Raw genomic sequence first — 17,815 nt, forward strand, 5'->3', positions numbered from 1 at the left:
TCTCAATTTTTTAACCTGACAAATGTTAGCAATTTTTTTAAATAAAGTTTACATTTTATCCAGTTTTTTTGCAGTGTTTTGAAATTTTTTGTCAGTTTTTATGTTTCTCCAGCCTCAATAATTGCCGAGGAACTTCCTCTAGGGTTTGGCAATAGATTACTGTGTAGTTTCTAAATGTAATGGAATGTTTTTCAAGATGTCAACACCACGATTTTTAGTATTTTTTTAATGCAAAACTTGCATTTTTTAAATTTTTTTGATATTTGTTATCATTATTCAGGTTTTTCAGTCTGACAGAAAATCTTTGTTAGGGTTTGATAATAAGTTACTGGAAAATTGATTTTGGCCATGAATTTATTTTCAACTTTAATTATCACAAATTTTAGCAGTTTTATATGCAACTTGCAATTTTTTGAATTTTTGAGGTTTCAGTTTTTCATTCTTTAGGTTTCTCCAGCCTCAAGAGCCACATAAAGCTCCTCTAAGCTTTGACTATAGGTTACTACGTAGCTTCTTTTTGTAATTAAATGTTTTTCATGATTTTAATATCAGCAATTTTTTAAAAAAAATTCAATTTTTCAGGTTTTCATCTTATTGAATTTTTTTATCATTTTTTCCTGCACAGGGTCCTAGGAAGCTCCTCCGAGGCTTGATGATAAGCTGTCGCATAGTTTTGAGAGTTAATGGATTGGTTATCAATATTTTAATGACAATCTTTTCAAGTCTTGCAGATGGGTTGCTTTACATAACTCCAGAGAAAAAAATAGTTTTGAACATTTTCATTGCGAAATCTGGAAGCTTTTCTTTTAAATTTTACAATATTGCAAGTTTTTAAATTATCAGCTTTTTATGATTTATTTACTAACAAGGCTAGAGAACTAAAAGTTGCAGAGTCGAATCAAGCTAAAACTAGCCTAACTAAACCATGGCTAGCTACTGACGAAGCCAACCGATCGCTGGTTGTTTGAGAGCAATTCGGCCGACGTTAGTCGGTTATTTTTAGTTCTTTTGGTACAAAGAATTTTATCTTTTATCTGTGATTTTCGACGAGAAAATAAGAACTTCTTAACGGCTTTTCTCCATTTCTTAGTTTTTTTTAATTTAGAGATATTGTAAGCTTATTAATGCTTGAACTTTTTATTGCCCTCGGATTTTTAAAGGTAGGTTTTCTTTTGTATGTGCACTACTCTTATTTAAGGTTAAAATTAATTTCTAATTTTAGTTCAGTTGGTTTCTGGGGCTAAGCACTTCAATAATTGACTTTAAATCGCTTTTTTGATTTTTTATGATTTTTGAGTAGTTTTAATATGTATTACTTTTCTGAAAGATTTTTGGTTTTGCAGAGAAGACTCTTCGAGTTGATTATTTTTTTCCTTCGACTATGTTTTTTTTTATGATCTGTGAACACGTTTTCATGATGTTTGAAGTCAAATCGAAGTGATGGTTTTGGTCTCGCCAAAATGGGAAATGGAACAAAAAAGCAAATGATTTTGCGGCGTTGAATTTTATCGCTCTAATTTTAAAGTCGGATTTGAACAAAAATTGTGGTTCTGGCTAGTAGTTTTTTTGTGCTCAGATGCGCCAATTCGGCTTTGACTTTTACTGTTTTTCATTTTTTATGGGATTTGAAATCTAAATAGTTTTCCTAGTCCATTCATAGTCAAATCTATGTCGGAATTTCAATTGAATGGAATTTGGAATTGATTCAGCAAATGTACGCGAATTCTTTCAAGGTCAAAAACCGAGCTCAATATAAGACTTAATGTTGAAGACAGCGTATTAAGCTATCAAAATTCCTTAGCGTTCCTTTTGCTGCTAATTAGTTCTACTATTACTCTAATTTTCCTCCAACGTAGAGGCTGAATTCACCATATTTATCAAATCTAGTGAAACTGCGGACCAAATTGGAACACTTTGCCACTTGGGTTGTCGTCAATTTTTCTCACTATTTATTTCAATCCCAACGTCTGGCAGTGGGGGCAGCGGCGGCTATTTTCCTTCAATTTTCCCGCTATGTTTTTAAATGAAAAGCACAGTTGATATATTATGTAACTGTTAAGTAGCTGTCGCAGATGCGTCACAGATAACTGGTCAGTATTTTCAGATTACATACGAAATCTGAAAACGATTATCAGTTATTTTTGTCGCCCTTGACTCGTTTTTTGTCTGGTATAGCCGAATATTAGTCTGCGGTTGGCGTTGTGCAAGTCATTGCTTGGTTCTAAGTGAATTATTGTCGCAGATCTGGAGTACTGGCTTGAGCGTAGGAAAGTCACCAGAGTCCAATGCGCCCTCTGCTCTGGCTGTGAATGAGACCCTCTACCACCTGCTGTCTTCGGTTGAGGAGCCTCTCCTTCAGTCGTCCCAGGTAAGTCTTCTAGATAGCAAAAAGTCAAACAAGATTGAAGTACATGCACGGATTCGATTAGTTTACGGGATAAATAGTGGAACTTTTTAAAGAGGAAAATTTTAAAGTTCGGGGAAGTAGACCCCATATGACTGTTAAAGACCTGTGTATTTATCGCATTCGGCCATGCCTTGCGGCCCGTGGGACTTGATATGAAACTAACACAACCGAAAAAATAAAATGGGGATTTTTTTCTGTAGGTATTTATCTCCTAGACCCTTTCAAGCGAGTTATTAAAGTTGCACCCCCGCCCTTTTTAAAGAAAGATTCTATCAAACCCCTTTCTTCTCGCTGAAGCAGGTTGTAATATAATAAAGAAACCGCTGTCGTTCGAGAGCAATTCGTCAGATTCAAGCAGGCTATGTTTTACTGGTGAGACAAGTCTTCAACTTGTCGATCAAAACTTTTGCATCTTAACTTTTGATTTTATGCAGAGTTTGAATGAGGACCAGAAGAGCAGTCTGATGCAATTAATCAAGCACCCTGACCACACCTGTTTCAGTGGAATACCCAACATAGACGCCCTACAGCTGTGGGTAGTGCCCAAGAGAAGCTATGATGAATTGGAGGAAATCATAGGTTAATTAAACTTCTTTCAGCCATCAACGATTTTTGGACAATATTTGAGCTGCCCATTTTCAAAATACAATTTTTATCCTCTGGTTGTGAAATCTTATATTTTGCGGCTTTTCTGTGATCAGCCAAATAGTGATTTATTAAAATATAGTCATTAAATGAAGCCTATAAATGGTCGATAAAAATGTCATTTTTGAAGCCAGGAGGAATGAATTTTTGCGGACAAGCTAAAGGAGAATGGACAAGTGTTCACAAATCCGCAAGGGTATGAAATAGCGATATGGTCCTTATACGCTGACTTAGCAAATCGAATAAATAAATGGCTTGCTAAGATTCTTTTCGAAAGGACTTTGAATTTGAACTGCATGCATGTTTTTTGACCATGAATGACTTACCTCTCCCTCTAAAGGTCCCTAAAAACTAAATTTAAGATCTTTGTGGTTTCTCTTTAAAGTGTCCAGGGTCAGGAACAGATGTATACTTAACTAACGCTGCTTCCAGTAAACGTTCTCGGTTGAGTTTCAATTCGCTAATCTTTCGGCAACATGCCAGTAATGTTTCGTCTATTTTCGTGTATTTGAGAAAATTATTATGGGACTTATTTTAGGGTTTTCCTCAAAGTGATGGTTTTGGTCTCGCCAAAATGGGAAATGGAACAAAAAAGCAAATGATTTTGCGGCGTTGAATTTTATCGCTCTAATTTTAAAGTCGGATTTGAACAAAAATTGTGGTTCTGGCTAGTAGTTTTTTTGTGCTCAGATGCGCCAATTCGGCTTTGACTTTTACTGTTTTTCATTTTTTATGGGATTTGAAATCTAAATAGTTTTCCTAGTCCATTCATAGTCAAATCTATGTCGGAATTTCAATTGAATGGAATTTGGAATTGATTCAGCAAATGTACGCGAATTCTTTCAAGGTCAAAAACCGAGCTCAATATAAGACTTAATGTTGAAGACAGCGTATTAAGCTATCAAAATTCCTTAGCGTTCCTTTTGCTGCTAATTAGTTCTACTATTACTCTAATTTTCCTCCAACGTAGAGGCTGAATTCACCATATTTATCAAATCTAGTGAAACTGCGGACCAAATTGGAACACTTTGCCACTTGGGTTGTCGTCAATTTTTCTCACTATTTATTTCAATCCCAACGTCTGGCAGTGGGGGCAGCGGCGGCTATTTTCCTTCAATTTTCCCGCTATGTTTTTAAATGAAAAGCACAGTTGATATATTATGTAACTGTTAAGTAGCTGTCGCAGATGCGTCACAGATAACTGGTCAGTATTTTCAGATTACATACGAAATCTGAAAACGATTATCAGTTATTTTTGTCGCCCTTGACTCGTTTTTTGTCTGGTATAGCCGAATATTAGTCTGCGGTTGGCGTTGTGCAAGTCATTGCTTGGTTCTAAGTGAATTATTGTCGCAGATCTGGAGTACTGGCTTGAGCGTAGGAAAGTCACCAGAGTCCAATGCGCCCTCTGCTCTGGCTGTGAATGAGACCCTGCATGCATGAGAAACTGCATGCATGTTTTTTGACCATGAATGACTTACCTCTCCCTCTAAAGGTCCCTAAAAACTAAATTTAAGATCTTTGTGGTTTCTCTTTAAAGTGTCCAGGGTCAGGAACAGATGTATACTTAACTAACGCTGCTTCCAGTAAACGTTCTCGGTTGAGTTTCAATTCGCTAATCTTTCGGCAACATGCCAGTAATGTTTCGTCTATTTTCGTGTATTTGAGAAAATTATTATGGGACTTATTTTAGGGTTTTCCTCAAATATTTCGAAAATTTGCCCTTTTTGTTTGACTTTTATGGGTCAGTCTATGGCACTTTTGAGTAATTTTAAAGCCACTTCATCAACTATTTTTGGTAATTTTCTTTTATTTTTTGGCTCTTAGGATTCTGCTATTCAGATAGATTTTATCAAGCTAATTTTAATGAGTTTTTGAATCAGAGTAACAATAAAAATGTTAACAAAAAATATTAACAACAATAAAACTTAACGAAAAATATTACATCCTTTTACGCGGTTTTTTTTGTTCTAATATTGTAGTGTATGAAATTTTCTTTGGTACTTGTGAATCAGGTTCTTAATATTTGGTTTCAACTGTTTTTAAATAAAAACTTTGACACTTAGAAAAATTTTGTCAATTTCTATCTCTTATTTTTTTGGTTTCATTCGCAACGTGCGTCCAGCGGGCGGCTCAACGTGCGTCCAGCGGGCGGCTCTTTTCCGACAATTTGAGGTGGGACTGCCTTCAGGAAGGTGTTTGTTGAACCATTTTTTATCGATTTTGATTTTTGTTAACAACTTTGCTGTTTTTGCAAAGCTTTTGTGAAACTTTTTTGAGCTCTCTGGGCGATCTTTCGATCGCCCTGATCAGATCGCATCGAGAACATCAGATATTGGCCAAGAGTTGCTCGGTGCATAACTTTGTTTTCGGTTTATTATTGCTTGAATTGGTCTAGTGCTAATTGGTATAGTTTCTGTTCAGTTTACCCATGCACTCGCGAATATGACCGACCTTCCAGAGTTTCAAAATTTTTCTTTACTTTAATTCAAGGAGATTGGGTCAACTGAGTGAGTGTTTGCCACTCTAATTGAAGATTACTTGAGAGCATCTATTAAAAGCAGCAATAAGTTAGATTCCTAATGAAAATATAACGTCTCAGCAATACGAGAAATTTCTTTTTTGGTCTGGTTTTTATTATCTTTTTCAAACTGCAGATCTATGAAGCTATCGCGGCTTTTGTGTTCTTTGCATCAGTAATTTGAATCTTTTTTCCTGTTCCACTTCCATATGCTGTCTTGACGCTGCAATTTACTGTTAGATTATATTTTTTTTATAGCTGCAAAGCTGTAAGTTGGGCGTAGCTATAGCGCGGTGTTCGTTTTTTGTTTCGTCATCTGACGCTCTTTTTTTGTTCTACATTTTTTCACACAGCAAAGTTGCAAAAATGAAATTTTCTGAGTTACTTCTTCTTTTCACGAACAGTTTTGGCACGCGTGACTTAATCCTTACACCATCTAGCAAAAGCTTTTACGTCATTAGCGTGATTAGATTTTGATCATACGTTACTTACTTCACACAAAAAATGACATTTACTCTTTAAAACTAAAGTTTAATTAGTTTAAGGTCAAAGAAACTCATGAGAAACTCATGTGTAATTGAGGTCATTAATAAAAAAGGTTTCTGCGAATTGAATTTGAACACGCCATTTTAATTTATCGCTATTTTTTGTTTTAAGATTTGTTAGCGGCGTCGATAACTTTTTTCAACTCATACCTTTCTCTGTTTCCCTCTGTAGTCTACGACCAGCAAATCTATTTTGCAGCTATTTTGGCAATCGTCATGTTTTTTCGTATAAACTTTAAATACTAATTTTTGTAAAGTGAATCATTGTGTGGCGCAAATTGATATTTGATTGATCTCAAACAATGTTATAGCAATTATATTAGTCCTGTGGTCTTTTTTATGCTATTTTTTGCTAGACCGATTTTTCGTCTGACCCTTTTGTCTTTTCATCAAAGGAGGGCATTGATTTTTGCTTACAAGGGAGTTTTCTGCTTAATAGACTCCAGGTATGCGATTCGCCGAAATCGTTTTGCTGACATATATTCATATGAGAGGGTGATTCTTAATTTGACTCCCCGCCCGCAGTTCACGTCCTCGTCCCCCTCCACCCCCGCCCCCCAGTTCTTGAGTTCCCCCCGCAGGGCTCATTCCACGCCCCCTTCAATTAAGCTAAAGCTAGCCTCCCTAAGCCGGCTACTACTGATGCCAATCGCTTGCCAAAAGTTGTTGTGATTTTTTTTATCTGTCTTCAAAAGTTTCGGTTATGATATTCCTGTAATCACAGGATTGTTTGCTACTTATTGAAGCGCATCAATTGCTACTATGCAACGTAATTTTTTTTTAATTCTTGAGATTTTGAAAAAATTCGACCTGTTGATAAAATGTCGATGCGTTTTCGGGACCTTTTTTTTTAGTTTTCGCAGTTCTTTAGTTTAACAAAGCATTTTTTTCTAATGTAGAACTAATTGTTATTATCTCATTAGTAACAAAACTATTCACATCTCAACAAATATCAATAATGCTGTGATTGTTGTTAGCCGCTTTCCAAAAAGTTGCGAAGTTTTGAAAATTCATCTTTTGTAAGATAACCTCGCCTTGTACCAGAAAAAGCCTAACAAGAATTTGAAATGAATAAATTTGGCCCCTTTTTATTTCTTATGTAAACGTTCATCAGCCCTGCCTGTTATCTCGTTCTGAGTTGTAGTTATCTACACCACTAACCACTCGATACTGCTCAGAATACTACTTAAATACAAAATGTCCAATTGCAGGTCTCTGGAAGCTGACTTTGCGTAAGAGTGGTTGTTCACGCCTTCTTAATGCTGGGCTGAATGGGTTCTACGAGGCAGTGGTACTGTCAGTATTCGCCTTGCAGTTCAGTGACGAACATTTGGCTCTCAAATCGCAGCCTGCCTATTTTCACAGAAATATGTCAGTTAGACATATTACTTACAAGGACTGCAGTTTGAATCTTGGTTAGTTGAATTGATATTACAGCGCCACTAGTTGAATAACTATTATAAACAAATGTAAGTAACTTAATATCATATGCGCGAAGCAATGTAATAACAGATGCAGATGCTGGAATAAACTCAGTGTTGCCTAAACGGGAAGTTTCGGTAATGCTCACTCCATTGGGTTCTCTGTATAACAGTGCTTAGTTGAACAAATGACGTTGCTGAAATTTTTCAACATTCCGGTTATCTTGGTTTTTACAGGCTCAAAGATTGTTTATATGCGGATCTTATATTCACTCAAGATTGAATCGTCACTATTTTGCTTGCGTGTTTCCTCTTCATTGCGAAACTGTCTTTGAATTTAAACACAAGCTGACAATATTGACCGTCCTAATAGCTTGAAAAATACATCCACTATTTTTCCTATTGGTATTATTCGATTTTTCGTTCTACCAATTTTTTGTCTGAACGATTTTTTCATCTCACCGACAAGGTTCCTTTTGTCTCATGAAACGGTATAAACTGGTAAAATCCTAAGTATTCCATTACCAAAGCTGATTTCGTTGAAGGGCAATTATTTGAGTTTCGGACTTCTTCTGTCATTGTTTTTCTCAGCCGGCTATTATAGCGCTCCTAATTTTTTACAATTAAAAGATCTGTTCACACATTTTCTAGATTTTTGAAGTCAAATTGGAGTAGTGATTTGGGTCACGCCGAAACAGGAAGTGGAGCAAAAAGCGAGTGGTTTTGCGGCGCGAAAATTTTTCTCTCTAATTTTAAAGTAGAGCGAGAAAACGTTGTTTGAACAAAAAATTCGCTTTCTCGCAAGTGGTTTTTTGTTCACATGCGGCAATTTCTCTTTGATTTTTAATGTTCAATTTTTTGGATCGGATTTTTTAATGGTTTTTCCAAACCATTCATAGTTCATTCTAGGCCTAGTTTTTAATAGCCGCCCTCATCTTCTCATCCGGCTATTATAGCGCTCCTAATTTTTTACAATTCAAAGAATTTGAATTGTATTGGGGCGATGTGGTTTTTTTTAAGATGTGTTCACACATTTTTCAATGACTTTGATCTTTCAAAACGGGATAAACAGGTGAAGCCCACCGGGTATTAAGTTTCATTAGAGACCCAAAGTGGCCTTTTACTAGTCCTTCAAGTGCTTAGAGTGCTGCAGCTGATGGGATGGACTTAATTTAGGTTAAAAGGCCATTTTTAGGAGTTTTTGGGCTCAAAATGGTGTTTTCAAAAAAGTTTTCATGTTTTTCGTTTTTAGTTTGATTAGTCTTAGGTTGAAGTTTTTAAAAGTTGATGAAGGCCTTTTGCGAGACGAAATTAATTGTTATGACAATTTTATGAGCTATATATTTTGGTACTACATACACAAACAATCAAAATGATACTAATTTTTGCAATTTTTTTCAGGTTTTTTTTGAAAATTTTTGATTTTTTTGAGTTTTTCTTATCAGAGGCCAGGGAATCTCATTTAAGGTTTGATAATGGGGCACTGCATAGTTTCTAGTAACAATGGATTGGTTTTCAACATTTTAGTTTCTCAAATTTTAGCATTTTTTTGATAAAATCTGCAATTTTTTCCAAGGTTTCCTAAAGTTTTTGTCAATTTTTGCTATTTGTCCATTCCCAAGTGTCAGAAAACCTATTCCACGGTCTGATAAAAAATTACTGAATGGTTGTTAGATTCATTTGATTTATTTTTAACAATTTAACCTTTCAAATTTCAGATTTTTTAAAAATAAAATTTGCACGTTTTTCTGTCTTTTATTCAGTTTTTCTTGCCTCAGTGGCCAGGTAGACTCATCCAGGGTTTGATAGTATGATATGTTTTTAAATAGTTGCTAGGGGTCAATTGAATGGTTTTCAACCTTTTAATATAACAAGTTTCTTTTTTTTTGAAATGAAATTTTCTCTAAACATTATTGCCTATCGATCTTTGAGCCAATGAATTTTTTAAGGCTTAGAATTGGGTTACTGGATAGCCACTAGAGACTAAGAAATGATTCCGAAGATATAAATATCAGATTATTTGGCAACATTTCATAAAATTTTACAACTGATTTCGTTTTTTTTTACGTTTTCCGGTCATTTTCGAGTTAATCGATCTTCAAGGGCCAATGAATTTTTTCAGGTCTTGCAGATTTAATACTGGACCGATTTCAGAAACAAAAATTTGTTTTGAACATATTTTTGAAATAGGTATATTTAATGGGGTTAAATTTTGGTTTAGGGGTGAAAGCTGAAAGATTTTTAGCAATGAGTATATTTTTGTCTGGTTTGTTTGATTGTTTGTTCCTCAATTTTTTGAGATGATTGTTTTTGTTTTGGCTGGCATTGCTCAATTGATCTGCGGGTCAGGTAGAGTTTTATATGTTTTTCATTTAATTCTTTGATTTGTATTCCAGGACTTGTCCTGCTATGTTTTTTTACTTCGTCGAACAAAAAAATGTTTCGCTTTACCTCATTTTGCCGCTTTTTCAACATTTTGCGTGAAATCTTTTTGACTTCCCTAGGCTAGTTTCTCTCTTCTCTTATTCTGCTAAAAGTGATTGTGAACATCAGTTGCTCAGCAAAGCAATTCAAAATGAACAAATTTTTCTCTCTAATTTTAAAGTAGAGCGAGAAAACGTTGTTTGAACAAAAATTCGCTTTCTCGCAAGTGGTTTTTTGTTCACATGCGGCAATTTCTCTTTGATTTTTAATGTTCAATTTTTTGGATCGGATTTTTTAATGGTTTTTCCAAACCATTCATAGTTCATTCTAGGCCTAGTTTTTAATAGCCGCCCTCATCTTCTCATCCGGCTATTATAGCGCTCCTAATTTTTTACAATTCAAAGAATTTGAATTGTATTGGGGCGATGTGGTTTTTTTTAAGATGTGTTCACACATTTTTCAATGACTTTGATCTTTCAAAACGGGATAAACAGGTGAAGCCCACCGGGTATTAAGTTTCATTAGAGACCCAAAGTGGCCTTTTACTAGTCCTTCAAGTGCTTAGAGTGCTGCAGCTGATGGGATGGACTTAATTTAGGTTAAAAGGCCATTTTTAGGAGTTTTTGGGCTCAAAATGGTGTTTTCAAAAAAGTTTTCATGTTTTTCGTTTTTAGTTTGATTAGTCTTAGGTTGAAGTTTTTAAAAGTTGATGAAGGCCTTTTGCGAGACGAAATTAATTGTTATGACAATTTTATGAGCTATATATTTTGGTACTACATACACAAACAATCAAAATGATACTAATTTTTGCAATTTTTTTCAGGTTTTTTTTTGAAAATTTTTGATTTTTTTGAGTTTTTCTTATCAGAGGCCAGGGAATCTCATTTAAGGTTTGATAATGGGGCACTGCATAGTTTCTAGTAACAATGGATTGGTTTTCAACATTTTAGTTTCTCAAATTTTAGCATTTTTTTGATAAAATCTGCAATTTTTTCCAAGGTTTCCTAAAGTTTTTGTCAATTTTTGCTATTTGTCCATTCCCAAGTGTCAGAAAACCTATTCCACGGTCTGATAAAAAATTACTGAATGGTTGTTAGATTCATTTGATTTATTTTTAACAATTTAACCTTTCAAATTTCAGATTTTTTAAAAATAAAATTTGCACGTTTTTCTGTCTTTTATTCAGTTTTTCTTGCCTCAGTGGCCAGGTAGACTCATCCAGGGTTTGATAGTATGATATGTTTTTAAATAGTTGCTAGGGGTCAATTGAATGGTTTTCAACCTTTTAATATAACAAGTTTCTTTTTTTTGAAATGAAATTTTCTCTAAACATTATTGCCTATCGATCTTTGAGCCAATGAATTTTTTAAGGCTTAGAATTGGGTTACTGGATAGCCACTAGAGACTAAGAAATGATTCCGAAGATATAAATATCAGATTATTTGGCAACATTTCATAAAATTTTACAACTGATTTCGTTTTTTTTTTTTTACGTTTTCCGGTCATTTTCGAGTTAATCGATCTTCAAGGGCCAATGAATTTTTTCAGGTCTTGCAGATTTAATACTGGACCGATTTCAGAAACAAAAATTTGTTTTGAACATATTTTTGAAATAGGTATTTTTAATGGGGTTAAATTTTGGTTTAGGGGTGAAAGCTGAAAGATTTTTAGCAATGAGTATATTTTTGTCTGGTTTGTTTGATTGTTTGTTCCTCAATTTTTTGAGATGATTGTTTTTGTTTTGGCTGGCATTGCTCAATTGATCTGCGGGTCAGGTAGAGTTTTATATGTTTTTCATTTAGTTCTTTGATTTGTATTCCAGGACTTGTCCTGCTATGTTTTTTTACTTCGTCGAACAAAAAAATGTTTCGCTTTACCTCATTTTGCCGCTTTTTCAACATTTTGCGTGAAATCTTTTTGTTCTTCCCTAGGCTAGTTTCTCTCTTCTCTTATTCTGCTAAAAGTGATTGTGAACATCAGTTGCTCAGCAAAGCAATTCAAAATGAACAGATTCAGTATAAAAAAAATCGAAGTCAGAAATAGAAACGGGATAAACCCATAAAGCCCAATTTTAGATGCCCGCTATTTGAACGTCGTTCATATAAGTCTTAGTTACCATCTCTAATGCTTATTGGTATTGATAGTAGCCCCTGTAGCCTCTCTCTAAGAAACAGAAGTATGTTGAACTACGAAATGCCATCAAAATAAATCGGACTTAAAAAATGTTTTTGTACAAAAATTTTTTTTAGTATCTTCTACTCTTTCAATCCCAATCATGCTTATTGGAGTCAACGGCGGCTATTTTCCGGCAATCTGCCGGGTTTGTTTTTTTGTTTGAAACAAATTTACATTTCTCGCTGGTTGTTTTTTGTTCAGATGCGGCATTTTTTATTGATTTTCTGTTCTTTCACTAGACATACGAATTGATTAATGCGAATTGAAGTTTGTTAATTGTTCTCAAACGATGATTGTCAATTGCTCTCAATTGAAGTTTATAGCAGTTATATCAGTAATGCTCTTGTCCTTTTAATGAAATTTTTTGATTGGTTGGCTAATCTAGTGCACAATTGGGATCTTTTCAACAATTGCCCCCCCCCCTTGGTACCTAGTAAAGAATCGCCCCCCTGCTGTGCTATACTTTACCACAATATTACTTGGCCTATAGTTTAGATAGCCGAATATTAGTTTAAGCGCAATTGTGGACCCTTGTTCATGGCCATACCTCTCATGCGCTGTGGGATGTATTCCGGAAATCGCTGGTCGGTTATCGCGGCGAAGCCCCTCACTGACCCGCCAGTCGGAAATTCTTTTCGCCGGTATTCCGTTTCGGCTAGTCGCCATACAATGGTGTATTTTGTTCTATTCAGTTTAACATAGTATGTGCACGTGTGGATAATTATTAGTCGTCTCTGATTGGTTAATAACTAGCTCGCTTAAAGTCTATTCAATAATAGCCCCCTCCTTTTGCAAGGGGGGGGGGGGAATTGTTGAAAAGATCCCACAATTGACTCCTCGCCTGTCATTTGAGAGCGATTTGACCGACCGTGGTCGATTGTTTCTTTTTGAAACCAAACCTTAGTTGTCATTGGCCAACATTAAGTTGATGCTGTCTCATTGTTTTCAAACAAATCATTTGGCTGAAGCATGTTACAACTTTTCCATTTCAACTGAATTGCGGTACATTGTTGAGCCCGTCATCTTACCGTAGGATGAGCTATCTGGAATTTTTTAAAACGAGACCAGACTGGGATCATTATTACTGAAGATTCAAAACTGCTGTATTTTGTGATAAGTGATCCTTATTGTTTCAACATTTTTTCAAAATGGGGGAATATATATCTGCGAGGCCGGCTTTTTTTTAACAGCCGCGAAGCGATAGCGGCTAATATTGGGGATATTGTAGTTTTTTACTATTATTGGGGCGCTGTCTTTTTAATTGAACGAAGTTCATAGCCTTTATTGTAAACGTGTTGGTCTTTTTTTTTATGCAAATTTTTCGCTTGACCATTTTGCGCTTTTCTTCTAGAACATTATTTGATTTCTCAAGTGACTATTTTACGCTTTCGTTCTTCATTTCTGAGTGATCTCTATTGCTCTCACTCCGAAGTAAAGCTTTGCTAATATAAAGTCGGATGTAGCACAGCAAAAATAAGGGGCAAAGAGCATAGTCGGTAGTGCATATGGTTATAAAGCGGGAGGTCAATGGTTCGTATCCCGGTGGGGGTCAAATTTTTTTGCACCCGCCTGTCGTTCGAGAGTAATTCTTCTGACATTAGTTGGTTTATGTTTTTTTAAATTGCTCTTGAACGAAGTTCGTAGCAGTTATTGTAAATGCGTTGGTCTTTTTTATGCAAATTTTTCGCTTGACCATTTTGCGCTTTTCTTCTAGAACATTATTTAATTTCTCAAATGACTTTTTCACGCTTTCGTTCTTCATTTCTGAGTGATCTCTATTGCTCTCAATCCGAAGTAAAGCTTTGCTAATATAAAGTCGGATGTAGCACAGCAAAAATAAGGGCCAAAGAGCATAGTCGGTAGTGCAAATGGTTATAAAGCGGGAGGTCAATGGTTCGTATCCCGGTGGGGGTCAAATTTTTTTGCACCCGCCTGTCGTTCGAGAGTAATTCTTCTGACATTAGTTGGTTTATGTTTTTTTAAATTGCTCTTGAACGAAGTTCGTAGCAGTTATTGTAAATGCGTTGGTCTTTTTTATGCAAATTTTTCGCTTGACCATTTTGCGCTTTTCTTCTAGAACATTATTTAATTTCTCAAATGACTTTTTCACGCTTTCGTTCTTCATTTCTGAGTGATCTCTATTGCTCTCAATCCGAAGTAAAGCTTTGCTAATATAAAGTCGGATGTAGCACAGCAAAAATAAGGGCCAAAGAGCATAGTCGGTAGTGCAAATGGTTATAAAGCGGGAGGTCAATGGTTCGTATCCCGGTGGGGGTCAAATGTTTTTGCACCCGCCTGTCGTTCGAGAGTAATTCTTCCGACATTAGTTGGTTTGTTTTTAAATTGCTCTTGAACGAAGTTCATAGCAATTATTGTAAACGTGTTGGTCATGCAAATTTTTCTCTTCACCATTTTGCGCTTTGCTTCTAGAACATTCTGTGACTTCTCAAGTGACTTTTTCACACTTTCGTTCTTCATTTTTGAGTGATGTCTATTGCTCTCTCACTCTGAAGTGAAGCTTGTTGCAAATAAAATCGGTTGCATAAGAATAAGAAGGGCAGCATAGCCGAGTTTACAGTGCATCTGGTTATGGAAAGGGATGTCAATCGTTCGAATCCCGGTGGGGTCAAATGTTTTTCCACCCGCCTGTCGTGCGAGAGCATTTTTTCCGACATTAGTTGGTTTGTTTTTTTTTAAATTGCTCTTGAACGAAGTTCATAGCAGTTATTGTAAACGTGTTGGTCTTTTTTATGCATTTTTTTTGCTTGACCATTTTGTGCTTTTCTTCCAGAACATTCTTTGATTTCTCAAGCGACTTTTTCACGCTTTCGTTCTTCATTATAGAGTGATCTCTATTGCTCTCACACCGAAGTAAAGCTTTGCTAATATAAAGTCTGTTGTAGCACAGCAAAAATAAGGGCCAAAGCACAGTCGGTAGTGCATATGGTTATGAAGCGGTAAGTCAATGGTTCGAATCCCTGTGGGGTCAAATGTTTTTCCACCCGCCTGTCGTTCGAGAGTAATTCTTCTGACATTAGTTGGTTTATGTTTTTTGAAATTGCTCTTGAACGAAGTTCATAGCAGTTATTGTAAACGTGTTGGTCTTTTTTATGCAAATTTTTTGCTTGACCATTTTGCGTTTTTCTTCCAGAACATTCTTTGATTTCTCAAGTGACTTTTTCACGCTTTCGTTCTTCATTTTTGAGTGATCTCTTTTGCTCTCACTCTGAAGTAAAGCTTGTTGCAAATAAAAAAATCGGTTGCAGCATAGGAATAAGAAGTGCAGGATAGCCGGGTGTACAGTGCATCTGGTTATGGAGTAGGAAATCAATGGTTCGAATCCCGGCGGGGTCAAGTGTGTTTCCACCCTCCTGTCGTTTGAGAGCAATCCTTCTGACATTAGTCGGTTTGTGTTTAAGATCTGTTCACACATTTTCATGATTTTTGAAGTGAAATTGGAGTAGTGGTTTTGGTCACTCCGAAACGAGAAGTGGAGCGAAGATGCGAGCGCGAAATTTTGCGGCGCGAAATTTTTTTACTCTGATTATAACTTAGTGTGAGAAAATGGAGTTAGAGCAAAAATTCGCTTTCTCGCTTGCGGCTTATTGTTCATATGTGGCATTTTGACATTGATTTTGTTTTTTTATTTTTTTGTTGAGATGGTTGGGCCAATTCACTCATAGTTCGTTTTAGGTCTAGTTTTTGTTTAATCAATGAAAATTCTTCGTATTGTACGTCAGTACCTGTCCTGCTATGTTTTGTAATTCGTTGTCTCCGTCGATTATTCTTCGACCATTGACTTTTTCATTTTAGTGACTTCTACTGCTTTGCAGTTAAAGTTTGTGTGCCTGACGTCATTTGTTCTGCTTTTAGGTCAGTTGCGTGACTTACCTCACTCAAAAAGTGACTCCTTAGCTTCATGAACTTAAAATTTTTTGAACATTTACTAGTTAAAGATCAATAGTGTGCATGTAAGTAGTGCCAAACGTATATGCCCTAATTCTTGAGTATTAGAGTCTTGAGATGTTGATTTCGAATATTAACTTTAAAAAACCTCTATTAGGGCTTTTTTCTTATAGAGCGTATTTGTCTCATAAAAATGACAGTCCTAATCTAACCCAAAAAGTCTAGTGGTCTATTAAAGGACTGGTGGTCAATCTTTCTATCTTATTTCTTTAGTTGTTCAAATTCCATGGAAGGTCACAAGCGTCTATTGCGGCTATTTTCCGGCAATCTTCCGGCTATGTTCTTCAGTCACTGTTTCACTTTTTGTTTACACGAGATAGCGAATAAAGCATGTTTTAGAGGCTACTTTTAATTTTTATAAAAAAAACCTACGATTTTTATTGCAAGGTGAAGAAGGGGTGTTGCTTGACAATGGAAAAGGAAAGGATTTGGAGGGGTGGATCAATTTGTTTCAGGTTTAAAATTATCCATAATTTACAAAATTGTGGATACATTTTTTAAAAAATATATATTGTACAAACAGTTTTGTTCAAATACGAAACAAAGCGAAAACAAAAGACCAAGAAACAGATAAAAAGCGCTTACTTTTTACCGGTTCTTTTCTTCCCCTGTTACTATTTTCAGTTTTAAATTTTTAAACAATTCCTTATAGTTCATCAGGTTTCCCATGTAGTGAAAATAGAAAAATGATATGATTAAATGTCGAACAACATACAAAAGAGGCTAAACATAAAGGGAAAAGAAGATTTTTAGTTTCATCTAGAAAAACATTCAAGTTTTCTCAGTTTCTGCGAGCACTTACGCTAATTTCAAATAGTATAGCTCATTTGAGAATTGATGCAATTGAAAAGTCACGGAGTTGGCCAAATATTGCCTAGCTGAGATCAGAACAACAAAAGTTCGGGATTGTTCTTCAATGCATTTCCTTTTTTTGATCTCTTGATTATTCCCGAGGCTTCAATTGGCCTTCTAATTTAAGCACCCAGCTTGCATACTCTTGACCGTTTGTTCTGTTAATTGAAAATGTAAACCGGTCACTACTTTCTATTTGCGTTCATTAAGATAAAAAATACTTCAAATCAGGAATTTTTCGAACACTTGAATATCGTAATTTTAATAATCTGCACAAATTCACCTTATGCCTTGTAACCCTCTGTCCTGTTTCTGGGAGGGATTCTTTTGGCATCTAAATTTGTTATATGGTTCCGGAAGTGTCATTCAAAAATAGATCAAGAAAAAAAGTCACTTGAGAACGGAAAACTTTTCTCTACGATTTTCGATACTTTATGGGCTAAGTTTCACCTCAATCGTGGCACTGTCGAGTTGGTATCATATTGTTTAGCATCCCCTTTAGTCGCATATCTGATTTGATTTAAAATCTATAGAATCCTTTCAATGTTTTTAATTCAAAAAATGTTATGGTGAATTAGAGGATTTTTTTCTCCTTATTACCGCGAAATGATTTTGAAAACCATGTCTTCCAACTGTTTAAGGGTTCAATTTGTCTTTTAATAGAATTATTCTACTATGGGAATGATTTGAGAAAAACGAAGAAAAAGTTATGTTTTTCAACACTGCTCCGTTTTTCTCAACTATTTTTTTTACTTTTAGACATGCTTTTTTCAATTGTTCGGAAATTGATTGAAACGTGAACTCTTAATACATTTAAACCAACCAGTGTAAGATAACTAATATACAAAAACTTAATTTT

The 17,815-nt window shown here is 35.3% G+C and overlaps 1 protein-coding gene across 2 annotated transcripts in view; it reads left to right on the top strand.

Annotated features, from left to right (window-relative positions):
• The window catches only part of LOC142338254 (uncharacterized protein KIAA2013 homolog), a 79,991-nt gene that overhangs the window by 47,900 nt on the left and 14,276 nt on the right, over positions 1–17,815 (top strand). For both annotated transcript variants that reach the window (XM_075387924.1, XM_075387925.1), the window contains exons 9-11: positions 2,243–2,368; positions 2,842–2,986; positions 7,330–7,533. In XM_075387924.1, the coding sequence (XP_075244039.1) occupies positions 2,243–2,368; positions 2,842–2,986; positions 7,330–7,533 (475 nt within the window). The remainder of the gene's footprint in view (positions 1–2,242; positions 2,369–2,841; positions 2,987–7,329; positions 7,534–17,815) is intronic.

The sequence above is a fragment of the Convolutriloba macropyga genome, chromosome 4 (genome assembly GCF_964194025.1).
Source record: "Convolutriloba macropyga chromosome 4, txConMacr16.3, whole genome shotgun sequence".
Lineage (NCBI taxonomy): Eukaryota > Metazoa > Xenacoelomorpha > Acoela > Convolutidae > Convolutriloba > Convolutriloba macropyga.